This window comes from Triturus cristatus, chromosome 5_1 (assembly GCF_964204655.1).
Source record: "Triturus cristatus chromosome 5_1, aTriCri1.1, whole genome shotgun sequence".
Taxonomy (NCBI): Eukaryota; Metazoa; Chordata; class Amphibia; order Caudata; family Salamandridae; genus Triturus; species Triturus cristatus.
In genome coordinates, this window is record NC_140587.1 from 143,058,064 (window position 1) to 143,085,690 (window position 27,627).

Sequence of the window (27,627 nt, forward strand, 5' to 3'; positions counted from 1 at the left end):
CTGCTTAGAGGGGACTGAAAAAGATGGAGGTGAGAAGTATTATACAGAGGGTGTGACACAGCCAGGAATCAATCATTCCTACCGGCATAGCAATGCTCACTGCATCACTTGTGTTAATGTTGCGGGGTAACCTCCTTACCCCATGCTCTGAGGTATGGTTGTTCTGGCAGATGTTGGGAGGAAGCTGTGCTGTGTCAAGACAGGCCCTGGCTGCAGTGTCTACTGCGTGGACAGCTAACATTATAGTGCAGTATGAACCACTCAGGAAGGTCTTGGGTCTGCGTCTGTCCCTGCTGCGACAGCCTCTTATGCGCCAAGTGCAGACCAAACGGCGATGAGCTGCAGCTGTCCCAGAGGTTTGGAGCGGGGAAGGGCACAAACCAACACCGCTCTAGCAACAGCCTCAATGCATCCTCCCCACAAAGGATAAAGATTTGTAGTTTTGGGTTGTTGGAGGTCCTTTTGGAATTACAATAAGAATGGTGTTAGTGATTGATCGTTGGCAGGTGTTGAGTGGTAGAGAAGTGGAATAGTGAAGGTAATTCTGGTAGGTTGTTTTGTGAAAACAGGTGTACATTTTCATCCGGAGGCTGTCAGAGGCAGTTCCTTTCCCTTTCGGAAGGGATTTCAAGTTAGAAAGGAATCCCCTGTTATTATGTATCATGGGGGCCATAAGGTTAGAGGATTTGAAGTCAGTTGCTGTTTGTTTGATTCCTAGTAGGAGTTGTAAAGTTTTCAAAGGGTGATGTTTCACTGGAGTACAGATTCTTATGAAATTTCTGAAAGATATAGAATATCCAGTGTCTTTATTTTGACTCCCCCTTGTTTATTTCCAAACACACTTAACGTTTGATATTTTAAAATTGGTTTTACGATACTTGGTTAGAATTTACCATGTCTGTTAACACTGGTATGATATTTAGCTTTGATAGTTATATTTGGCCGGTTATGCAGATGTTTTTTAATGCAGTGGATTTTGTTCACCGGTTCCTATTTCTTTGATATTTAGTTTACAGTCTTTCACTGCTTGTCTCTTTGTTTGGGAGAGGAAGTGCACGATTTCTCCTCTCATTGTATCATTGTGGGTATCCTATCTTTTGTCTGCTGACAAACTGTGGCATTGTTTAGTTTAAGAAGCCCTTTATGATAGCCTCTGTGGACTGCACAAACCTCTGGGTAACCCCTTTGTTAATGTTGATGGTACTGGCAGTGCCAGTTCAGTGGCTAGTAAGTGAATAATCCTTCCTCTCTCACCAAGTATTGGTGACATGGCACTCCTATTCAGGATCTCACTTCAGCTGGTTGATCAAAATGCAGAATTTGTTCTCTTGGAGTTGCTGAACTGCTTAGGTTTTTTACAGTGCTAATCAGTTTTTTCAGCTTCCCAAAGCAAGGCTCTCCAGTTTTAGAGCACTGAAACATCACCTCTGCAGTTAGCTTCTGGCATAGCCAGAAAGGTAGAGAGACCATGCACCTCTGAGAGCAGCGTCCAGCTCAAGACACATTTCCTTCCTAGCGATAATGTAGGGAAATAGAGGTCGGGTCAGCTTCGACTTACACAACATTAGTGTTATTTTCTGTCTTCAGGTTAGCAGTATCAGCCTCAGTTCCAGGCCGACATATATTGTCACCCAAGTATAGTACCAAGATATGAACCTAGCACTCATGACCTGGTCAGGGTGCCTGCTCTCCCCCGCACAGCTCCACCAGTAAGTGCAGCTCTGTGAGCTCTGAGCTCTCTGTTTTGCTGACGGTTCGAAGCCCTCCTGCCTGCGCCTCATCCCTGGTGGTCCAGTGGGAGAGCACTCTGCTCTTCTGCTGTTCCGCCTCTCCTGGCTTTTTTCACTGTCCTCTTTTCTCTCGTTTGCTCTCTGTGCTCCCTTTTCTCTCTCTCTTCCCGCTTTTCTTTTGCTCTTCGCACTACTTTCCCGCTTCCCGTTGCTGCTGCCCCCACAGCCCCTCCCCCCTCAAATATGACTCGTTACTACGTGAGTGATTACATCGCGTGCCTTCACAACGCGGTCGTTACAACGACCGTGTTGTAACCACGCAATGCCATTACTACCCAAGTCATTACATCGACTTGCAGTAGATGGCGTGCTAACATAAGGAATGTATAATTTACTATTCCAACTCCAGCCTACGCAACAGAAGGGAAGGTGTTGGAATAGTAAACTATACTATTCCTTATGTTAGCACGCCATCTACTGCAAGTTGATGTAATGACTTGCGTAGTAATGGCATTGCGTGGTAACAATGCGGTCGTTGTAACAACCACGTTGTAATGGCATCGCAGTCTAATGACGGCAATGTAAAGGTTGTTTACCCCCCCTCCATCATGTCCTTCCCACTCTCGCCTACCAGCTGACCGCCGTCCCCTACTTAATGGCGGCCGCACGCGCACTGCTGGCGTGCCAAAGGCAAGCCTGTCTGCACCCGACGCGACCTAACCATGACCAGTGCCAGGGACCCTGGTAATCTGGCCTGCCTCTACTACGACTCCAGCACCCTCCACACTCTCAACACTGGACGCAGCAACAACTGTCAGCTTTCAACACAAGCATTTCACCTTCACCCACAACCGGACCCCAGCAGCAGCCTACAGCCTATCAGACATCACCGCCCAGAAGCCACTAAACTGCAGCCTCCTCAACGTGCGCTCCCTACACAAGCACACCATAGAAATTTTGGACCACTGGCAACACCCACGAGCCCAACGTCTCCTTCCTCACAGAAACCTGGACCAACAAAGTCAGTGCCTGACTTCGTCACCGCCATTCCCGATGGATAAAAAATCCTGCGAAAGACCGCCCAACCCACCCAGGAGGAGGCATTGCCATTGTCCACAAAAGGTCCCTCCGCATGACAACCACCGGCCCGGACAACACCACGACCCTCATTGAGCATCTCCACTTCCAGATCCAGACCAACCCCAAAACGGTTCTCTCCGGAACCTTCATCTGCAGGCTCCCTGGCTCCCGCACTCTTTTCACTTACACCGTCGCCGACCTCATCGCACTCCATGCCTCCACAGACTACATCCTACTCGGAGACTTAAACTTCCACCTGGACAACCATGACGACCCCAACACCACCGCTCTCCTATAGAGCCTCGCCAACCTAGTACTGAAGCAACTTGTCACTGCCCCCACGTACACAGCGGGGCACACACTCGACCTCCTCTTCACAGAAGGAAAAACCGTTCGCTACAGCCACACCACGAAAGATGTTTGAACTGACCACCACTGTATCCACTTCTCCTTCAGAAAACCCACTGTACACAACCACGCGCGCCGCCTCCCCCGCAGAAGCTGGAACAAAGTCACCGAAGAACAGCTCACCCCCGCCCTCACCAGCACTCCAACTCCAATGATGCCAGACGCTAACACCGTGGCACACAACCTCTGCCGCTTTATCTCAAACTGCGGCGACACATTTGCCCCCCTCAAGAAAGCTACAGGACGACACAGCAAGAAAGCAAGCTGGTTTACCCCTTCACTCCAAGAATCCAAGCGCTCCTGCCGACGGCTCGAAAAGACATGGACGAACAGCAAAACCTCAGAAACATGCACCGCCTACAGAACAGCCACCACAGCACACCACCAACTCATCAAATCCACAAAGAAGAACTTCTTCCAAGACAGAATCCTCACCAACGCCTACAACTCCAAAGAACTGTACTCCATCATCCAGGAATTTGCGAAACCCAGCAGCGAAACCCAGCAGCGCAACAATAGATATCCCACCATCCCAAGACCTCTGCAACAGGCTCAGCACCTTTTTTCATCTGAAGATTAAGACGCTCTATGACAACTTCGACAGCCAAGACCTCTGCATTGCTGCAGCCCCCAGCAACGCCACCCAACGGACTCTGCTCACTTGGACCCCGCTCATGACAGAAGACACCTTAAATACCATGAAGAGCATCCACTCTGGAGAATCCTCAGACCCCTGTCCTTCCCACATCTTCCACAGAGCTGCCATGGCCACCGCACCCGAACTACGCCAGACGATCAACTACTCCCTCGAGACTGACACTTTCCCTGACAACTGGAAACATGCCGAAATCAACCCGTCCTGAAGAAACCCTCTGCAGACCTGCCGGACCTCAAGAGCTTCAGGCCCATCTCCCTGCTTCCATTCACAGCCATGGTCATTGAAAAGGCTGTCAAGTTAGCAAACTTCATCGAAGCCAACAATGTCCTGGACATCTCCCAGTCTGGATTCCGAAGCAACCACAAAACCGAGACTGCCCTACTCGCCTCCACCGACGACATCCGCTACCTCCTCAGCCAGGGCCAAACGGTCATTCTCCTGGACCTCTCAGCTGCCTTCGACACCATCTCCCACTGCACACTAGGCACCAGACACTGTCATCCGCGAAAAGGCCCTCGACTGAATACGCTCATTTCTCACAGGCAGAACTTAGCGAGTTAGACTCCCACCCTACCTCTCGGAACCAATAGATAGTACTCCAGGGATCCTCCCTCAGCCCCACCCTCTTCAACATCTACATGGCCCCCCTCACAACCATCGTCAGAAATCACGAGCTCAACATTGTCTCCTATGCCGACGACACCCAGCTTATCCTCTCCCTCACCAAGGAACCCAGCATCACCAGGCCCAACTTCCAAGAAGGGATGAAAGCCGCCGCCACCTGGATGAAGAAGAGCTGCCTGAACCTGAACTCCGAGAAAACAGAAGTCCTCATCCTTGGCTCCACCCCCTCCGCATAGAATGAGACCTGGTCGGCCCCCACCCTCGGAAACCCCCCCACCCCAACAGACCATGCACGAAACCTCAGCATCATACTAGACTCATAACTCACGATGAACCACCAGATCAACGCCCTATCCTCGGCCTTCTTCAACACCCTCCGCATACTCCAAAAAACGTTCAAATGGATCCCCTTCAAATCCATAAAAAACGGTCATGCATGCCCTCATCAGTAGCAGACTGGACTGCGGCAACGCCGGAACCAACAAAAAACTCCTTCTTAAGCTCCAGACCATCCAGAACGCTGCAGCCAGACTGATCCTAGACATCCCCCATCACAACCACATCACCCAACACCTCCGCGATCTCTACTGGCTCCCCATTGACAGAAGAATAACCTTTAGGTTCTTCACACACGCATACAAGACCCTCCACAACATCAGACCAGCATTTGTTAACAACCACCTCTCCTTCCACGCACCCAAGAGTAACCTCCGATCAACTGACCTCTCCCTGGCCGCCATCCCACGCAACTACAAGACCAGAACGGGAGGAAAGTCCTTTTACTGAATTAGCTGACTTTAAATAGGCGTGGAATAACTTTTTATGGTGTTGGTCATCACCTGTTGCCTAAGTTAGTGTTCGATATGGTGACAATTCATGACATGTTACTATCTTGGTCAGGCCTAATTGCTGTCTCTATGACTGGTTGGTAAAGGTGGTCCATAAATGAGTGTGTGCCATCTGAACTAGCATAAAAATTGCATTAAAAAATGTACTCAATAATTTGTGTGATTCTTGCATTGTCTCTATGTATGTATGTATGTATGTATGTATGTATGTTCATAGTATTTCTATAGTGCGAACCTAGCCAAAAGGCAGAAGAGCACTGTACATGGTCAAAGGCAAGCTTCAAGTCAGCGAATAAGGGAAGAGAAAACTGGGTTTTGGGGAGTTAATGCATTGTGATGTAGTGTTCTCTAAAAGAGGTGAGTTTTCTACTCTTTACTAAATTGGAACAGCGCTTAGGCCATCCTAATGGTATGGGTCTATTGTTCCAGCCCCTGGGTGCATAGATTGAGAAGTCCTGCTGTGTTGTTCTTTTCTTTTTAAAACTTCTTAGTCAGCCGTCTGAAGGTGTCCTGGCTGTGTTAGTGCCGAAACCTCACGAGATGTTGAGCTTGCCTGCAAAATCAGTGGAGATGCTGGTCGTAATAGCTTTGGAAATGATGCAGCTGGTTTTGAAGAGGAGCCAATAGAGTTCCATCAAGAGAGGGTGATCTGATCATATTTCCTCAGGCCCTGGATGAGACATGCTGCGGCATGTAGAATACACCTGAGGGGTGCCAGCGCGGATCCTATAGGCTATTGTATGGGTCATTACCATCATCCAGATGCAAAATGATGTAATTTATTTTTGAAGCAGTGTAACCAGTGACCGGTTGTGCGTGGAAATGAGGTGGGATGAGTAATATCCTTATAAGGCGTCAGTGAGCCTCCTGAAGGAATGGGTCTACTCATGGTTCCCATGAGACTTCAAGAAATATGCTTTTGGGGAGGAGCCTAGCGCGCATCCAAGATGGCTGCGTAGGCTTACGGCTCTCGAGGGCCTCCGCAACCTCCCACGTCTATCCTGACTTAATCCTGATTTATTTGACGGGCTTTTGCTGATGAACTTGCGCTGAGGTGCCACCCGTTTTCCAAATTCGGATCAGACGCCGGGAACCGGAATGGTTGCGCTCCGAAGTTTGCGGCCTGCTCTTACCTTGGTCCCGATCTCAAGTTGGTGAGGTGCCCGGGTACGAAGTGAACAACAGCGGCATGACGGGCTCGACCTGTCACGTACCCCGCACTTTCACTTTCGTTTTCAAGCTTGTACTCTGATATCGGCTGAGGGACTTTGGTGCTTCAGAGGGGCGCGGATGGCGGAGTGTCTGGCCTGCCTCTCGGACTATACTCGGGCTTCCTGTCTGTGACGGCTGTGTTCAACTGAAGTAGCTACTTGGTCCTTGTTCCTGGTGCTGGCGGGTGCCAACTTTGGTGGCCTCCGGACGATGGCGGCGAGACTAGACGGAGACAAGTCGAAACCCAAGTCAACCCGGAGGGGAGCCTATACTCAGGTCAATAACATGGATCGTTATGCGCAGACAAAGGGATCCCCTAGTGGCTCGCATAAATCGCCTGAGAGGTCCAAAGAGGTCTCGGGCCCTTCGTCAGAATTGACCTTGCTGGATGTTATGGGCGCCATTGAGGAGATGAAGGCTGCTGTGGGTCAGCAGTTTGATACCCTGGCTCATAAATTGGACGCGGTCCTGATCGATGTGAATTTGGTCAGGGCAGACCTGTCCAAAACTAACGAGCGGGTCGACTCTTTGGCTCAAGCTGCGTCGAGCCTAACTGTGAACGTGGCTGCCCTGCAGACGGAGGTCCGTAGGTTGCGGGTTGCCAGTGACCAGACGGACCGTGGAGAGGTGTGGCTCACTGGTTAGAGGCGGCAGATCCGCAAGCAGAGAATCGGCCAGGGACCAGGTTCAATTCCCGACGCGGCAGGGTTGTGGACCAGGGTCAAAACGGACTCGATAATTCTCGCCTCGGTACCTACTCTAACCAGGAACACACTCGGCAACTCTGGGCATTAGCTTGCCTCATCTCCACAACGGCCCCCCACATTCGCCAGGGATGCCTGGTTTCACCTTGGAGATACCCAGGAGGGACCATCTCACAGGGATAGCCAGGACGGGTTCCCCAGCGGTCTACAGCGCCACGACGCCTCAGGGCAGCAGTGCGCTTTACAAGACACATACATTTACATTTACATTTACATTTACCGTCGACTTGAGGACTCCGAAGGCAGGGCTAGACGGAACAATGTTCGTATCATCGGAGTGCCGGAAAGATCGGAGGACTCTGCTACCGACCTTTTTGTGGAGGATCTGGTGATCAATCGTCTCGCGCCCGAGGGACTGAGCAAGTTCTTCGCGGTGGAGCGGGCCCACAGGATTCCGGGTGGCGCGCCCAAAGTGGGTGCTCCCCCGCGGCCTATAATCGCCCGACTCTTTAACTTTCGGGATAGGGATGCTATCCTTCAGGCGTCGAGGGTGGCCGGGCCGCTGAAGTTTGAGAACTCTAATGTCAGTTTTTACCCGGACTTCACGCAAGCGGTCCAAAAACAACGGCTGGGTTTTTTGGGCGTCAAACGGCGCTTGAGGGACATGGAGCTGAAATATGCGATGTTATTCCCGGCCAGGCTGCGGGTTGAGTTCCGGGGTCGCTCACACTTCTTCGACCGGCCGGAGGCGGTTGGAGACTGGTTGGATGCCCTGCCTCGGGGACAGGATCGGGACGGTCAGATGGCGGCGAGCGGAGAGGGTTTGGTGCAGCAGGACTAGAACTTGGTTCCTGGAGATGGACTGGACTGGTGACGTCTTGTACCTTGGCTCAATTGGACTCTAGTTTGGGACACTATGCCCTTCAAATGCTGGAGGTGGTGGGGAGCTTATTGGGGCCTTTTCCTCCTTTTTGTGGTATATGTTAGGGCGACAGGCACACTGCGAGTTGGGGGGGCTGTTTGGGCTCATGCAGGGGTGCAGGGAGGGGGGAGTTGTGGTTGGGGGATTGTGGGGGAGGGGGGGTGTTGGGGACTGTTCGTTTGTTTTGCAAGGCAATGTGAAGTTCTCTGCTGACTTGTCCGGGTTGTGCTCTCCTGGATGTGGGTATCATGCACGGGAGTGGGATGGGGGGTAGGGGATTGGGAATCCTTTCGTGGAATGTGAATGGATTGGGGGACAGGATCAAGCGCGGGGTGGTGTTGCAGTTTTTGAAACGGATTTCGCCCGACATTGTTTTCCTGAAGGAGACACATTTGATTGGGAACTCCTTCCATGCCCTAAATAGGAGGGGCTATCGCCTTGCCGCTCACTCTGGTTTTACTTCTGGCTCAAGGGGAGTGGGTATTTTGGTTCGGACCTCTCTCCCATTGGAGGTGGACGAGGTGCTTCACGATGATAGGGGGTGCTATGTGGCACTGGTGGGGAGATGGGAGGGTAGGACTGTTTCGCTCGTTGCTGTTTATGTGCCTCCGGGGTTACAGACGGCTACATTTGCTGATTTGGGGCGTCTGGTCCTGGGACTCCCTGGGGGGGTTCTGGTGTTGGGGGGTGACTTTAACGCTGTTGTATCCGGGTTGGAGGACCGTCGCCCCCCCAGGGATCTCCCTAGGGCCCAGGCCTGGTTGGGTGGCTTTATGGACACTTTGGGACTTGTAGATTGCTGGAGGTTGATGCACCCGGGACAGGCGCAATACACCTTTCACTCGGGGGCCCATGGGAATCTCTCGAGACTTGATTATATGCTTATGCCGGTGGTCCAGGCTGGGATGATTGGGGAGGTGCGTCATTTGGCCCGAGGTATTTCTGACCATTCCCCTATATGGTTGCAACTGAAGGTTGTCCCCGGGGCAGAGGGAAGAGTAGCGCCCATTAACCCCTGGTATTTACGTAACCCTAAGATCCGCGCGGAACTGGTCAAGTCCACCGATCACTACTTCAATGATAATGTGGGGTCGGTGTCGTCGGCTGTCTCCCTATGGGAGGGTTACAAAGTGGTGATCAGGGGGCAGGCCTTGTCACTTATCTCCCATGCTAAGAGGTGCGGGAGAGCAGAGGTGGTTCGCATGGAAACTGAAATAGCTGAAATGGAGGAGGACTTGGAGCGGGGTGTTACTGATGAGAAATTGCACGTTCTCGGCCTCAAACAATCAGATTATAGAGCGCTAGTCACGGATGCCGCTAAAGAGATGAGTAGAGAGCAGCAAGGACGATTGTATGATGTGGGGGATAAGGCCGGAAAGTTGATTGCTTGGTTGGATAAGAAGGAGAGAGCGAGCAGGGTGGTGCCCGTTGTGGAGAGAATGGATGGAGTGCGTGTGACTGACCCTGTGGAGATTGTTGACTGCTTCGTGGATTATTTCCGCGGGGTATACTCTCCGGTTTCTGTGCGTTCGGAGGAGGATTCTCATCTGTTGCTTAGAGACATTGCATTGCCAACCCTATCGGAGGCTGATGCAATATTGATGGAGGCGAAGTTGTCGTCAGATGAGATCGCTTTGGCCACTCGCTCGATCGCGTCTGGTAAGGCTGTGGGTCCTAATGGTCTTCCCATTGAACTATATAAGTTGCGTCCCGATAAGATGGCGCCGTATCTTCGGGACATGTTTTTCGCGGCACGTGCGGCGGGCTTCCTCCCCCCTGACCAACGTCTCGCCACCATAGTTGTGATACATAAAGAGGGGAAGCCGCGAGATCGCTGTGCTTCCTATAGGCCCATTTCGCTGTTGAATGCAGAACCCAAAATTCTGGCCAAGGTATTGGCTAATCGGCTGGCCCGGGTCGTGGGCGACTTGATACATCAGGATCAGTCCGGTTTTATACCCCATCGGAATACCGCCCTGAATTTGAGGCGGTTGCACGGCGTGCTTGCTAGAGCGGAGTTCATACGTGAGCCGGCCATCTTGGCATCTTTAGACGCTACTATGGCGTTCGACACTTTGGAGTGGCCGTATATTTGGGCCATGTTGGCGAAATTCGGGTTCGGCCCTGAGTTTATTGGTTGGGTAAAATTACTATATGCTGACCCACTGGCTCAGGTTGTGGTGAATGGTAGGGTGTCGGCTACCCTCGCACTGGGGAGAGGTACGCGGCAGGGTTGTCCGTTATCACCCCTTCTCTTTGCACTTTCTTTGGAGCCTCTCGCCGCCTGGTTGCGTTGGGAGCCGTCGCTGCGGGGCATTAGATGGACGCCGGAGTTTGAGGACCCTGTCTCCCTCTACGCGGATGATATCCTTCTGTATCTTACCTCTCCCCGACAGTCGCTAATTGTATTGGTGGACGTATTGAATTCCTTTGGTCGCAACTCTGGCCTGGTCATCAATTGGGCCAAGTCATGTGTTTACGTCCTCGCGGGTGAGGCCCCCCTTTTGCCGCGGGATTGCCCTATCCAGATTGCTACACTGGGGTTCAAATATTTGGGAATCTTTATCTCTCTGGATCCCACGGTCCGCTATGAGCGGAACCTTCTCCCTCCCCTCCAGCGATTGAAGGCCGACGTCGCGAGGTGGCGACGACTTCCGCTCTCGCCGCTCGGACGGGCGGCATTGTTTAAAATGATGTCGCTACCTCGCTTCTTGTACGCTTTGCAAAATACTCTAGACGTCGTGCCAGCCCGTTATTTCCGTGAGGTGGAGGGTCTTCAGCGCCAACTGTTTTGGGACGGGCGGCCGCGGATCGCTCTCGCCAAGTTGACGCTCCCTTGGTATGATGGGGGGGTCGCCCTTCCCGATATCAAAAGATACTATTGGGCGTCTCAATTGGCGGCGGTGAACCACGGGATATACGGTCCCGCCTTGAATCCGGCCTTCGAGATGGATAAATTACTACTCCCGGGTGGGGTTTATAATAGGGCGCTGTATTCGGTGACCCCGGATGCACGGTTGACAGGACCCACGCAGGTTGCGGTGCGTGTGTGGCATGCGGCGAGTGCTGCGATGGGGTGGAGGGGTCGCTTGACTCGGGCGACGCCGTTGTATGCCTCCGAGCGGCTGGGTTGTTTGTGGAAAACGAAAGGCTTTGAGAAATGGGATATGATTGGTATATGTAAGGTGGGTGACCTTTGGGCGAAGGGGTCTTTTAAAACGTTTGAAATGCTTAAAACTGAATACAAATTAAATGATAGAGAGTACTTCCGGTATGCACAAGTCTACCATGCGCTGTGTTCGGTCTTTCCGGACGTTGCTGCTATCCCCGAATATTCCCCGCTGGAGGATAGAGTGTTAGATGGCTATGTGCCCGACAGCACTATCTCTCTGATCTACAAAAAACTTATTAATGATCGCGCAGACTTGCTAATCCGTCTGCGGGATGCATGGACGGGTGATGGCTTGGACCTGGACGATGAGGCCTCCCCGAAAGAGGTGGCGATCCCGGCCCGCTTACGATTCGTACAGCTGAAGATCCTCCACAGAGTGTATGTCACGGGGCCCGGTTTGCTACGTATGGGTTACTCGATGGATGGAAGGTGTAAGCGTGGATGTGGCCTGTCGGGTACCTTTCTTCATATCCTATGGGAATGTTTGGAGGTTGTGCGATTTTGGAACGGTATCCACGCTGTAATGGAGGAGGTCACGCACGTTGCTCTGTTGCCAGAGGCTAGGAGGTGTTTGTTGAATGTCTGGGAACCGAATGACTATAATGTGGCACAGACGCAGTGGGTGACTTTGGGGTACATGGTGGCTAACCGTAACATTGCACAGCTGTGGGGTTCCCCGAGGCCGCCCACGGTCGCGGTATGGAAGGAGAATATGGACTGGTGTATGTTTAGGGAAAAGACGGTGTATGTGGCGAGAGGCAAGCCTGGGAAATGGACTAAGGTATGGGGTCCATGGAATTTATATCGTGGACATATCTGCACCCCGCCTCTGCCGTTAGAGGTCGTTATTGCTTTGTCCCCCTAGCCACACATTCTGCGGGATTGTGTGAGGTGTGTTCCATGCTTTGTCTCCCCGTTGCCCCCCTCTACCACTTCCTATCAAGAACTGCTTTAGACACTGTCCGTTGTCCCCCGTCCTGGGTAGCGCACGTTGCTATTTCGGACTCTCATTGCCTTTAGTGTGTTTTGTATTTAACAAAAAATGAAACTGTCTTTCTCGATTGCTCTCGGCCTATAGCCACGGCCTGTTGCATGTGCTCACGGACTGCCGGGAGCTTCGCCTCTGGTTCATTTGAATGTGTGGCGTTGCATTGCGTGCCTTCGGGCTCTGTAGCGGCCGGCCTTGGTGGTTGTAGGCCCTTGTATGTATTTTATTGTATAATAAAGGTTTCTTTAAAAAAAAAAAAAAAGAAATATGCTTTCAGCTGAGGAGTGTAATAAGATCATTTCAGAGTTAGGCCCCAACTTTTTTAATATCTCGCTTATGCTTGCGATCACCCACAGTTGCATTTATTTATGTGGATCAGGTATGTTGGCTCACATCCCGTACTGAATCTTCAATGCCTGTACATGCTAAACTCTAAGTCTTTCTCCCCTTTTTAGCTGCTAATACTCAAGTCAATGGGAAGAATGGATCACATCAGAAAGGAGGTACCAAAAATAAGGGAAAATCTGGCATTCAGAAAGGAGAGAAGAAGAAAGCTGCCAGCGCCCCCATGGCAGTGGAGAAATCAAAGGGTAAGTCTTGAAGGGGACATAATTGGAGTAAATCATATGTGCCATATAACAGAGAAGGTTTCAGGGAGGCATCGTAATCTGGCTCACACAGCTGCAAACATAGGACCGATTTACAAAAGTTTTCCTGGAAAGGTTTTTAGAATGTCTATTGTAGGACTGCTTCGCTGCAGGAGCAGATCTCAAACTTTACATGCACTCACAAAGAATTCCTTGAGTGTTCTTGTAAATCTGGGGAAATTGCCAATTGCCAAAAGTACTCACATTAAAAACCATGTTATTATATGGGAATGTAACCGGTGTACATTTCTGCATGATGATATGTTATGCTAAAGGGCAGTTTCTTTTATAACCCTTTTTGTTTATCGAGGGTATCATATCTGTCCCTCATTGGCCTGCAATTCCACGAATTGTGTGGGTATTCCATACATTGAAAATACATTATTTACATTCTTTTAATAGGAGCACATTTTCTAGCATTTTAAAGTTAAGAAACTATCATCAAATATTTTTCGACAATCCACAGGTTGATGATGAGTTTGTGTGAAGTCAACAAATGTTTCCAGTTAGCGCACGCTACAATACTCACACAAAACCTCCACCTCCCTAAATACAACCCAAAACGGGGGGTTTCTGCGTTGAAAAGGCCAGGGCTCAAAGCACCTGCTTTAACTGGTTACCTAAAGACAGACGGGAGGTTTCCAGGGCATTGAGGCGCTTATCTCGAAAATGCCTTATTTTTTAATGCATGTGTAGTACCGAATAAGTCAACAATGCAGATTGGCATGGTTGAAGAGATGCACCTTCACACCTTGTCAGTTAAATCACTTTTAACAAATAAAGTGAATTATGAAACTGTACTTGGTAATTGTCAGAGCTAGACCAGATCAGACCAAATGAGTAATAATACTTCAGCCAGCCAACGATTAAGGAGCTATGAGAGGGCCTGCCTCTTTCTGGTGTCCCGCCCAGTGGATCCTTTCAGAGATCCCAACTGTTCACGACAGCAGGTTCATGTGGTTTCTACTGGCAATCCTGGGTTGAGTAATATTGCTTTATTGAGGCCAGCAAAAGTGCCATTGCCTATCCTTATGTGTTCAACAACACGCCCTCACCATGTTTAGTTTCGTCGTCAATAATGTCATTGCAAATGTTGCCTTGATATCAATGATGTCATAGAAGATGTCATGAGTGATGTAATATGTGGCGTAATTACCAGTGCACATTATATGCACCTTAGTGTACGCGTGCTAGTTACTTGAGATAACTATAACTGGTGAATTTCAGTGGTTTTGTACGTTTAGAATGTTACATTGTCACTGAAATTCTCACCGAACTATAACTTTACTCTACCCTTTGATTTTTTCAGTGAATATATATATTCCCTTCCCCAAGACGTTTTGAGGCCCCTTGGTTCGTTTTCACTATAATGGGAGGGGAGTGCGCAGGCGCAATCCTGTGTTCCCTTCCCACTAGAGAATGGGCAGGAAGTTGAAGTTTTCCCTGCCTGCGCTCTTGCTGGCAGGGAACTGCAGTGTGCCCAGGACACTGACGCCATTAGGCCCTGGCTGCTTGTTTTAAAAAAAAAAATTATGTGTTAAGGTATATACATGTTTATTGTGGACTCTCAGTGTATTTTGCTAATGTACTTTCATAGTTTTATTTAAAATGGAATAAAGGTTTTTGAACTAAACTGAACTAAGTAATTTACACTTTTGAGTAAGTTTATCACTTTTGGCTATTCACAAAATCCAAGCGTAAATTACCCTTTTGGATTAAATTTACATTCAGATTTTGTGAACTGCCAAAAAGCAGTAAACGTATTCCAGAATACAGGATATGTATAGCCCCCAAGCCCTTCCGTTTGATGGAGACAGATGAGTTATACTTTCGAAGTAAATTTACACTCGGATTGTGTGAATGGCCAAAAACTAGTAAACGTACTCAAAAGTGTAAATTACTCATAAGTGTCAGTTATCTGTCTGATTCAGGCCCAAAAGTATTTATTTACCGATAGTGCAGGCCAAACCACATTATGTCCTAGTTTGTCGTACAAGAGTGTTATTCAGTGCTGTATGAGCTGTGCAATACTTTGCCATGCAAGAGATACATTTTGGTATGACAGACACATATGGGGTGTTGAAGTGTTTTTTCGCGAGTAGCACGCTACTCCGGAACCCACAAAGGATTACTGGTGAATTAGTATAGTAAAATATGAAAGTAACTTGAGTGGTGGATATGTTAGTTATATGGATTGAGAAGGATGGTGGAGCGATAGAGAAGGGAAAAAGGTTTGCATTTATATAGTGCTTGCTACCCCTGATGGGTGTTGAAGTGCTTTTTCGGCGCATAACACACTACCCTGGAACCCATACAGTGTTAGTGGTGAATTAGTATAGTAAAATATGAAATTAATTTGAGTGGTGGATATGTTAGTCAGTTATAATTTGTTCGTCTGGAAGTCTTGCCTTTCGTTTCTTCCACCGACAATAACCACGCCCCTCTTCTGCTGACTGAATACTGGACGTGTTGTTGGGGTGTATGTATCACATTTTATCCTTTATCCTGACATCCATTAATAACCAGCGTCATCAAGAGGATCATATGCGTTGTTGACTCCCTGTTGCCTCATTCTCCATATATATGCTTTCAGGGTTGGTGCCACATTTTATGTCCATAGATTATACAAGTCCATGTGAAGGAGGCCTCTGCTCTACATCTTTACCCAGCACTTACTCCCACAGAACTGTACAACTCTAAATAAAGATAATATGCCTTTTGACACATGCAGCAGTAGAAAAAGAGGACAAATGACTAGAACCAATGAAATATATAGAGCAATAGGGTGCTTTTCTTTCTATAGGTGGCTCGTATGTGCAGTAATGGAGTGGACCCCATCCACAGTTCTCAGCAATGTACATTTAACATGGCCTGATATCCCCTCAAACACACATTTACAGATTGAATCATGGCTGACAACTGGGTGACTCCTCTGCCTTCACAGAGCTCTTCAATGTGCCTCAGCCCTGAGCATTAACAAGGTTCAGTAACAGAATATGTGCACGTCTACATATAGATATACATACACAACACTTACTCATTGAATATTAATATCTTAATTCTAACTATGTCACAGCTATGAGATATCTATCTAGAACTGGGAAGTTTGCATTGCTTCTCCTTAGGCTTTGCTCCCACAAGACAACTGTACATCCAACAAATCTTAAGAGGCACGATGCCAAGATCACACCAACAGTGCTCAGTAGACACACGCTCTGGCGCCATCATGTGCACAACACAGGTGAAGGCCACTTAAGTGAGTGCTGTCACCTTGACGGGTTCCATTCATTCTTCACTCTACACCATACATTACATATAACTTATGGTGCCAGCATGAACAAAACACACCTCCAAGTCATCAGATACATACTAATACAAAGTTAACCGTCTAAAAGAGAAATCACACAGCAGAGATCTAAAACCTTATAAAATCTCATGGAGGTAGCCGGGCAAAAGGGAAGTCATCCTTCCCAGGACCGGTAGCCCTGGCTCATGCAATTTCTGCTGATTAGGCTGTGTCAGCTCTCCCCTCTGATTGTTGCTGCGGCTCCCTGCCTGCTGCCTTTTTCTGTAGATCTCTGCCTGTGTTTCCTCCGTGTTTAATTTATTTGTGCTCCCCAGCCCCACTGATACTTTTTTTCAGCTTTTATTATGTTTCACACACTGAAATTCAATACAGCGTACTATTTCATTTTTTTTGTTTGATTTGTTTATTACAGATTTCGTAATTGTGAACATAGATAGAAAGTGGTACATCATCTTAGAAAACACATTCAAAGCAGTAGGTAAATAACATGTATGAATCACAAATTAGCTGTACATTAGCATAGTTACATCTGTTAAGTTTGCATGTCTAAGCTTTACACATAATTATAGTATTAGGGGGTGCACTCCTATTTAACTCCCTTTTTTTTGTTTTTCATTTGGGGTGCTGCAGCAAAGCAAGGGCTGTCAACACTTGCTGTGTTAAATTAATGGTTTGTAACAAGTACTGCGACTTGAATATGCTGCGCACAATACACTTGGTGCTAACACCACAATATAAACATTCACTATTCAAACTAATTTGCGTTTATTCTTCTTTTCAGAACAGTTTTTAAACTCATAAATCAACATAAATGTGCATTTCATTTAGTCAATACCATTTGTACATAAATTCACACTATGTGCATTATATACACGTATTTGAAAAGACAATATTCTGTTTACAAGATCATGCAATTTTCAGTAATTATGCCCAATGCATTTCGGGACATAGAGAGTCCCTTCCTCAGGGGCAAGTCTGTAAATGAAACATAAAACATTGTAAAAAAAAAATTGTAAAATTGTAAAATCACTTATATAGCGCATGGCTACCCGTAGGCATCCCAGCGCTCCGTAGGCATCCCATAAAGTTATTACATTCAATAGATGTCCAAATTGGCCCAAAATCACATTTATACGCAATGTTATTTAAAGAGTAGGTCACATGCTGACCTGTGGTTATTATTTATTCTCCTGTTGTGCCTAGTGTTAAGTGATCACGTCTACCACCCAATGTGTTTGTGTATATGTTGTCAAATCATACCTTCAACTTCATAGCGTATGTCGCTTGCGTCTATGATTCTTGGTTAAATGCTACAATCAACCAATACCACATGTTAAGCAACCGGATTTCTCATCACCAACACTACAATGTCGCTAGTTCCTTTGCAATTCAACTCGGGTCTCTTACCTCCTGATCACCATCTGAGGCCAAGATCTGCAATGAGAAAACCAGCGGGTTCAACCCAACATAAACTCCTTCGTACTACAATCTAAATAGTCTGTCCAAACTACGGTCACCGCTAGAGCCGCACTAAAAATCTTACCTAAGTGCATGATGCTTCAGTCCATAAACCAACTCCCGTGGCACAGAGTGTCTGCCTAATGCCGGACGCGCTAGTTTTTCGAACCGTGCGTTAACACGTACGTGAACAAGAAAGACGGACTCCCGTGTAAAAAACAACCCACAGGTTACTTTTTCCAGTCACCATGATGAAAAAGTATATTATCTCTATTAATCAATCCCGGTAGAGTTAGAAAAATGTTACCCACATTAGTCTACAATCCAAGCTTAAAAACTTCCTCTAATTACTTCAAAAATGCAGCGTATGGTGCGCGTATTTACGAGAAGATGTAACCTATTCCTGTTGTTAAATGGTCATAAAAAACAGACTGCTAAAACCAGACCACTTCCTGTATTCAAAACGGTCACCATATTGAATTGTCATGCACGCTACCACTTTGTTAAGTACTCCGTACTGAAAAAACTATAAAGATGCCATTATGACAAATTTTTCTATATAACCATGAACACCTCACATTAAAACCAGCTGATACAAACACATGCTGTAGATTTATAACTTTTATCGTGATCCATGCTGAATCTGAACTGTGTAGTGCAATCTCTAATGTTTAGTGTGTTTCTAGTTATTTAGGATGTTTCAAGTATGTATCAATTTGATGTAAACACGTGATTGCCATATGATAAACCTACAAGAAACATGGCAAGTCTAGTCTGTCGTTAAGCCCTTTGGGAATTATGGTTTCCAGAGTTTTTATCCAATATACTTCACTTTGAAGTAGTTTTTATCGTTGTCTACCCCTGGATGAATCATTACTTTTTCGATGATTTGGAATCTTAATTGTGAAATTAAATGATTCGCTTCTGTCCAATGAGTTGCTAATGCAGAGGTTACATTTTTTGTTCTGATTCTGCTTTTATGCTCTGTGAGCCTGGTTTTAATTTATTTTCTGTTTTACCGACATAGGCTTTTCAGCAAGGACATTTTATACAGTATATTACGTTATTCGTGTTGCAATCACTTGTATGGCTCAACATGATATTTGCTCCTGAGATGGGGTGCGTTAGGATATTACCTGCGATTGCATTATTGCAGTGTGTGCAGTTAAAACATCTCAAAGTGCCTTTAGGATCCTTAGGTCGGTCATCAGTAGTTGTTGATGTTAATAATTCCCGTAGGTTTCTCCCTCTGGTATGTGCATTTAGAGGCTTATTTTCTCTAATATACCATTGAAATCAAGTTCATTTGCTAGAAGCTCCCACCTTCCATTAATAGTATTTGAAATAGTATTTGTCTCCAAATATACCACAAGCCCACCAGCGATTAAAAAAATCATTAATGGAAGGTGGGAGCTTCTAACAAATGAACTTGATTTCAATGGCATATTTGAAAATAAGCCAGGGTTGAACCTGCTGGTTTTCTCATTGCAGATCTTGGCCTCAGATGGTGATCAGGAGGTAAGAGACCAGAGTTGAATTGCAAAGGAACTAGCGACATTGTCGTGTTGTTGATGAGAAATCTGGTTGCTTAACATGTGGTATTGGTTGATTGTAGCATTTAACCAAGAATCATAGACGCAAGCGACATACGCTATGAAGTTGAAGGTATGATTTGACAACATATACACAAACACATTGGGTGGTAGACGTGATCACTTAACACTAGGCACAACAGGAGAATAAATAATAACCACAGGTCAGCATGTGACCTACTCTTTAAATAACATTGCGTATAAATGTGATTTTGGGACAATATGGACATCTATTGAATGTAATTACTTTATGTTTTATGTTTCATTTACAGACTTGCCCCCCCCTGAGGAAGGGACTCTATATTCCAAATGCATTGGGCATAATTACGGCAAATTGAATGATCTTGTAAACAGAATATTGTCTTTTCAAATACGTGTATATAATGCACATAATGTGAATTTATGTACAAATGGTAATGACTAAATGAAATGCACATTTATGTTGATTTATGAGTTTAAAAACTGTTCTGAAAAGAAGAATAAACGCAAATTAGTTTTAAAATTGAATGTTTATATTGTGGTGTTAGCACCAAGTGTATTGTGCGCAGCATATTCAAGTCGCAGTACTTGTTACAAACTAAGCTTTACACATGACATATCCCATCCATCATATGACCTCCACCCACCTTTCAGCATAATGCACAATCATATTATAACACAATAAGACTGGATCTTAACAATACTCTTCTATCACAAAAATTTGTTGCATCTGTCCCCAATTATAGCTTTCAATGCATCCCAAACAATAGTGAGTAAAGCTGAACCTTTATTGAATACAAAGATTATTTTAAAGCAAGAACCATGAACTTAATATAAGCTGTATGCCTTAATAATTTCAAATGTCCAACATGAGGGACAGATCCCGCCCAGGGTGGAGTTATGTCTAACAAACTGCGAAAAAAGCGCTATTGTCTGAAACAATTCACAGGTGTCTCTTAATCCAGAGAGTCGAGATGATACAACGACTAGCTAAAATCAGATCAATCTGTGACATCATATCATGTGGGGCTCAGTAGAATGTAAAGGCTGGCTCAACCTCCCAACAAGCCTGCCACACGTCCTGAGGGGCATGTGAATCCATCAGCTGGTTAAAAGTAGCCGTGAGTGCCACATCCGTCTGGCAGCTACCTTGCTCTCAGAAGTTGATTCTAAACGAGGTTCCAACACTAAAGTCCCTGCATATTATAATCAGCCCATTCCACTAACTCAGTTCCAAAAGCAGGAAGTTAAAAATAGAGGGATCATCCATGTTTGGGAGCATAAGACCCACAGAATGTGAGTTGAAAATTAGCTTTCATTATTTAAGCGATCAGCCAGCGATCCTCATGTCAGTGATAACCTGAGTGGCGGACCACTCACTGTTACTTGAGAGTAGTCCAACCCCCGGCCAGTGACCCTTCACTGCCAGCAGCGACCAAAATCTTGTAGCCTAACTTCTCAACTTTAATAACCTCCTGTAAGATTAAATGGGTCTCCTGTAAGCATACCAGCTGTGGTTTAAGGAAGCTAATCTCTTCCTGAACATAACGGAGCTTGGCGGCTGCTCTCAAACTGTCCACGTTCCAACTGTGAAAATGAATACCCTGACTACCCCGACCACCATTCTCAGTCACCAAAAAGAGTTAGATCTCTGCATATGAAAATATATTTAACAGCCAGAATTGATACTTCCCCATTTTGAAACATGTGCAACTCCCAGGTGAGTCCTTTCATCCCTGTATCAATATACAAATCTGCGCTCCCCAAGCCCAGGACCCCACCCCCTTCCCGCCCTCCCTCCCCCTCAGACACAAGCACATACCCTTCCCAAAGCCCAAACCTTTCCTAATCCTAAGGAAATAAGGATCTTTCCCCCCAACCGTCCTTACCACTGCCCTCAAACAGTGTATAACTGCAAAATACTCAGCAAATCATTGACCAAGCACCCATAACCCAAACCCCGAGACTCTGTTTCAGCAGAATAGAAGAGTCAAAAAACAAAAGAAAATAAGGGAAGAAATCAACCAGCATACGCTATTAGTGTACGCCGTTTAGAATCGAACATACAAAATGCTTTTGAAGATTAATTTAAAAAGTGATCCTGTAAAACCCCCTGACCCCAGGCAAAAAGACACAGAGGTCATAGAAAATCCTAAACCCAACCGTCAATTTGTTTGTCATATATGGACTCAATACCTCACATTTTCAGAAAGTTTTGATCCTTTAGCGGATCCTGACAAAAATGTACTTGCCCTTGATGAAAGAGTCTAAGATTGGCAAGTTTTAAAAGGGAGACAGAGACACCCAGATTAACAAGTGCTGGTATCAATTCTCTGAGATTCCACCTATGTTCCACCTTCTCATGACAAAGGTCAGAGCTTAGGAAAAACTCCTCTCCACAAGACTTGATAGGGTTACGAGAAGGAGCATGTTGGTAAATTATTTGGTGAAAAAAATAGCTGCCCACATGAATCAGAATTGCTCTGGGATATTGTGAGGCTTTCTCCTTAGATGGCTTTTAAACAGGGAAAGGGTGCGCTCTTTACACTTGACTGTCAATATCCCAATCATTAAATTGCGGAAACGCCTGTCTAAATTCATGAACTATATACCATCTGGCGTCATCTCCCTCCTGACCTTTGGGTATGCCAATCACCCTGTAGATTATTTCAACACATTCGATTTTCCATATCCTCTATTTCATATGCAATGCTCTCAAACTTGGCCTCATTCTTCTTGACAAAACCCTGTGTTTGTTGAATCGTAGATTGCAATTGTAACCAGCTGGACTCCGTGACCTTCAGCCTGCACTGAAATGTATCCATATTTTTTTACATTTTACGTGAAACCACCTGTTTTAAGATGTGCAGTTTTTAAAAAGAGGGAGTCCTTATATTTCCTACTGTGGGTCAACAAAAGCTCGTAGATGGATGCCAGCATAGGTGAGCATGGAGGATCGCATTCGTCGGATTGAGAATTTAATGACATTTAACAAGCGCTTGCCAGGGCAGATTCATGTATTATAAGAGCTAAGGATACCCGGCAGCTCGGCCTTACCGCTATCAATATGCAAACCATAACCTGTCCGAGGAATGTTAGTAGGTGTAAGTTCCATGCCATCTGAGTCCCAAAGAAGATCATCTGCATAATCGTCCCTGACCAGATCAGCCACTGGAATGGAATCTAAGTTAGGCAAACTTTGATCATTTAGGCCCAGATTTCCCCCCGAAGAACAGTAGTGTCCCTTTCTTTGGCCTGTCTTTCTGCCTGTGGATCCTAAGCACCAGTCGATACCTTAACGTTCGGAAGTGTTTTTTGTATGACTACAGGGGCTGTATTTGACATCACTGGAGGATGGGCTAGATCATCAAAAGTGATCAGCAATGTTCCGCCATCTATTCTCTCAGTTTATAATGCTACACGTTGGCTAGTGCTGCTGGGCCCTTAATTATCGTATCATTAAACATAGGACCTGGTTTTATAGTACAGATCTGCACCTGGTAATACCGCAGAGCTGGGACTGTGGGCGTAGGTATGGCATGGCATGGGGGAACAGACAGTGCTTCACCCGACGCAAGACAACAGGCTGTTGTGGCCTCTGAATGCCCTCCCTACCCATCCACCCCTTGTTTCACACTGGCCCCCGCTGACATTTACTTTTGCTCAGGGCAGGCAGGAAATGTTAGTAAAACAGTACCTAGAGTCAGGGAAACAAGACGAATTGTATTTGGACTTCCTGGGTCCAGTATGTATTCCCTATTACAAGGACTATAACTGGTAATGACCAGATTTAAGTGTGGGAATACTGGCTGAATCAGTGATTCCAGCTGCCCACCCGCTGTTCATGCACCTAAATCTGGCCCGCTCATAATGAAGGCCAAAGTGTTTTTTGTTTGATATGGAAACCTGCGACAAAGAGTGTGAAGCAACCTACTATACCTGTGAAAAATGTTTATGCTTTTTAAACTGCCATATTTGACATTTTGTAAGGCACATGAAATTGCAAACAAACAATGTATGGAGCTGCATAAAGTTAAAACTATAGGATGAGATGCTTTAATACCCTATTTCCCGCAACAGCCTTAAAAGCTGCTTGCTTTTAGTAAATGTAAACCTATCTTAAACTACCTTAAGAAAATGCTACACACTTCATATAAGTGCAGACAGCCTACCCGAAGTAGAAAGGTAATGTAAGAAGCAGACTATTATACTGCCAATAGCTGAACCTCCACCCCACCTCCTCAATGGTTAGCACCTCATGGTGCCTTACATACCTATAACAAATCAAGAAAGGGGGAGAAAGAAGGAATTGCGATCCATTCAGTTTCCTTATTTATATACCAAAAAATCACATGGGGAACGGATCACTTGTCCTGTGTAACCAGGGTTTCTTTATATTTCATATAGTAAACTGATAAAAAACCCTCATTCACGTACAGCGGTAGGGGTGGCGGTATATCTTGGTTCTCCGCCTTACTCTTAGGAACGTGACAGCATCATCATAGAGTTAGTTTTCATGCTTCCTCCACCCTGAGGTGTACCCCTGGTTAAAGCAGTAGTGATCAGTGATAGAGGGGTTATGTACAGTGACTTAAAAGTAGAAAAAATTTGGATAATTAAAAAGCTCGTATAGCCAGATTAGAGATTTTAATAGGTCTGGATTTGAGATTATTTAAAAATAGTTCAGTGCGTAGGGAGACTGATTATGAATCTCCCACACTTAATATGTCCGTAAAAGGTTGACATGTTTCAGCCCTTGTGTTTGCCCGTTAGGGTCAGGTGGGCTTTCTTCAGGACCTAGAGTGAAAAAATAGTGAAAAGATAGAGTAGGAGACCGTGTATGTTTCTGTGAATTAGACCCTTGTGTTGTCAGGGTTTTCGTGAAAATAGGTGTATTAACCTGATTCTGCTGAGGTCAGATAGTACCTGTGCCATGTACCATGTGCTGAGACAGTGCAAGAAACTATAAAATGGCAATTCTTTAGAACAAGGCAAAGTCCTTTCGCAGACCATTAGGACAAGGAACTCTATCCGTTTACTTTCTACTTTTGTATCTGGTTTATGTTTAGTTGGGTTTTCTAATACGGTGTTGAATTCATGTGGCCTCATGTACCCTCATGTGGGAGCAATGCGTTCTTGTATTCGCCTAAAAGTTAGCGTCTGTACGTATAGAAAGGCTAAAATCGTCTAACGGTGGATTCTAGATGGTGACTGTTATGCATTTGTTATCGTGAAGCTCAAAACTAATGTTTTTGCGCTTAATTTTTGCGATAAATATTGGTAAATGTTACATGCCAGAAGTTAGTTGCATGATGGTGTTCATAGCGGGTAAAATCTTAGCGTTAGGATATAGACGTTACATATTAACGTTATGTATTTGTTATCGTGAAGCTCAGAAATAATGTTGTTGTGCCTAATTTTTGCGTTATAGGTTGGTAAATATTACATGCCAGATATTAGTTGCATGATGGTGTTCATAGCGGGTAAAATCTTAGCGTTACGATATAGACGTTACATATTAATATTTTAGTGGTGCTAGCTGATATTACGTTTGTGTGTGTGTTTGCTGTAGGGCCAAAGTTTTCAAATGAGTGCCTCACTCTACTCAAATGTTTCTCTCTGTTTAGCGCTTTTGCCAACCCCTCTCTCCTACCCATATCGATTTACCTTATGTCTTTTTCTATGGGCATCAAAGGGCGGCCAGTGGGTTTGTCACCTGCTGGATAACAGAGAAATATCACAAGTAACACATTGTTTAGGAATACGTTACGGTTTCTGGCGGTCGTGGATCTTGTGATGGTTAACTTCTACCTGTTGCACTCATGCAGCACGACTTGTGCTGACTCTTCCTCTGGTGCCCCAGTTACGTTTCCCCTCATTCCGGTGTCATTTTAATGTGTGCTAGAGGTAGAGGAAAGACTTAGAGTGGTACTTTTTCACGCCAACATATTTTTGGAAGAAGTATTCACCATCTTTTTTCGTTTTATAAAATCAGGAAAAGATATAAAAAAAATATGCTTCGATGTTATTGTTTGTTAAAAAACAGATCCTATTAGGCATGGGTCCCTTGGGCACCCCATTAACTAAAAATCTGTCTTTATGGTGGACACGTAATCAGTGATTTAGATGCTGGTTGTTCAGGAGATAGAGGTCTAGAAGATGTATTCATCATCTATTATCGTTTTTTATCGCATTGTGAAACCTAGAGTATGTCTATTCGCACGTTGTTGTTTGGGTTGTCAAAATTTGGATGTTGTTGGTTTTGAAACTCTGGATTTATGATCGCATAGACAATGTTTGTTGGTGGCACCATCAAATTGTGACTGAGGTGTTTTGCACAAAAGGAAGGTCTTGGTCCACGCGTTTTTTTGTATTTTACTCGCTCTGATATACTTTACAAGATGTTCATCAGTGTAGCGTTTTTTAGTGGTTTAAGCTCAACCATGGAATATTATCATTGAGCCCTTGGTCATTAGTACGGAGGCTGTGGACCCATCTCTGCTCTTTTTCAAACAGTACTTTTTCTGCATTGTGATTCTTTATTGTGAGTGTCTCTAAAATCACCCATCTTAAGTCGTTCACTGTGTGTTTCATTTCTATGAAGTGGTTACTCATTTTTGTCGTGTTTCTTTTGCATTTGACATTGCTCGCATATCCTCTGTTTCACTTTGCGACATGTCATGCCAATATAGCATAGGGAACAGGGACAAGTGATCATATAAATTGCGGTGTTGTGTTGCAATTCGTATGGTATCTAATCGTCCATTTGAAGTCTGGGAGCAGTTGTATGGTTTTGGTTGCTGTAGTCAAATTGCAGACAGAGCAGAAACCACATGGATAGTGTCCCAACACAGGGGGGTTATCCCATAATCGTGTCTCCGCGTATGTGTGGTGGTGGTCTGGTATGTACCAGGATGTCTTTGAGATTTCTTGTTCTTTTATTTGCGAATCTCGGTTTAGGCCAATTTAAAGAACCAGAGTTGATGATTCTCCAATTTTTGTTTATTATTTTCTTTACATTGTTAGAGGCTATATTATAGGTGGTCACGCAGGTCACAAGGTCTTTTTCATGTGTTCTAGGTGTTATGTCTAATAAGCTTTCTCTTGGTTGGTTCTTGGCTCTCTTTTGACATTTGTTGATGGTTCTTTCCGGGTAATCACGGTTCCTCAGTTTGTTGCACAGATCTTCTGCTTGGCTCTTGTAATCCTTTGTTTTGCTACAGTTGCGCCTGAGGCGTAGAAATTGGCTATAGGGTAGGTTCTCCCTAAGTGGTCGCGGGTGAAAGCTCTTGTAAGAGAGTAGACTGTTTTTTGATGAAGGTTTGAAAGAGGTTTTAGTTTGCAATGTGTCGTTCTCGGCATAGATGGTTATATCTAGGATTTCCAGTCGTTAGTTTTCCGCTGTATAGGTGAATTTGAGCCATTCATCCCTTGTGTTGACCCACCTGTGGAATTCTTTAAAGCTTTCTATATCTCCTTCCCAAATTAGGATGATATCGTCGATGTAGCGTTTCCAAAGCAGAATTCTCTGTTGGTACGGGTTTGAGATGTTCTGTATATGGGTCTCCTCGAAATCACTGACGTACAACCCTGCCACACTTGGGGCAAAGGCGCTGCCCACGGAAGTCCAGTGGCATTGCTGATAGATGGTGGTGTTGTACTCAAAGTAATTCTCCGTTAAGGCTAGCCTACAACATTCCAAGACAAAATATCTTGGGGTTTTGTAATCCCATTATTTGGTGAAAAGTAGAGTCTCCAGGGTGTCTAAGGTCTTCTGTTGGGGGAGGCTCGTGTAAAGGCTTTCCACGTCTAGCCCGACGAGTAACATGTTTTCTTCCGAATATGTTTGATTTTTCAGGATGTTCAGCAGGTCCCTTGTGTCCTTCAGATATGTTGGTGTGTTTTGGACAATGGGTTTTAGATATTGGTCTGCAAATTGTGAGAGCGGTTCGAGAACGGAGCCTATTCCTGAGACGATGGGTCGTCCCGGGGGCGGTCTCCGTTCTTTGTGAATCTTCGGTAGAGAGTAAAAGTATTGTACTCTTGGTGTCTTAGTCTGGAGGAATTCCGCCTCATTTTTCGAGATCCAATCGTTTAATTCTGCTTCATCAATCATAAGATCTATTGTTCTTTGTAGCCTTTTTGTTGGGTCCGTAGTGATTTTTCTGTAGAATTTCTCGTCTGTGAGTAGTTCTGTACATTGTAGGTCGTAACCCTCTTTACTTAACAGGACGATACCTCCGCCTTTATCCGCAGGCTTGATTATCATGTCTCCATTGTGACGTAGATCATCCAAAG

The 27,627-nt window shown here is 45.6% G+C and overlaps 1 protein-coding gene across 8 annotated transcripts in view; it reads left to right on the top strand.

The window, feature by feature from the left end:
- The window catches only part of IQANK1 (IQ motif and ankyrin repeat containing 1), a 441,637-nt gene that overhangs the window by 188,002 nt on the left and 226,008 nt on the right, over window positions 1-27,627 (top strand). For all 8 annotated transcript variants that reach the window (XM_085604654.1, XM_085604655.1, XM_085604657.1 and 5 more), the window contains one exon: window positions 12,802-12,936. In XM_085604654.1, the coding sequence (XP_085460780.1) occupies window positions 12,802-12,936 (135 nt within the window). The remainder of the gene's footprint in view (window positions 1-12,801; window positions 12,937-27,627) is intronic.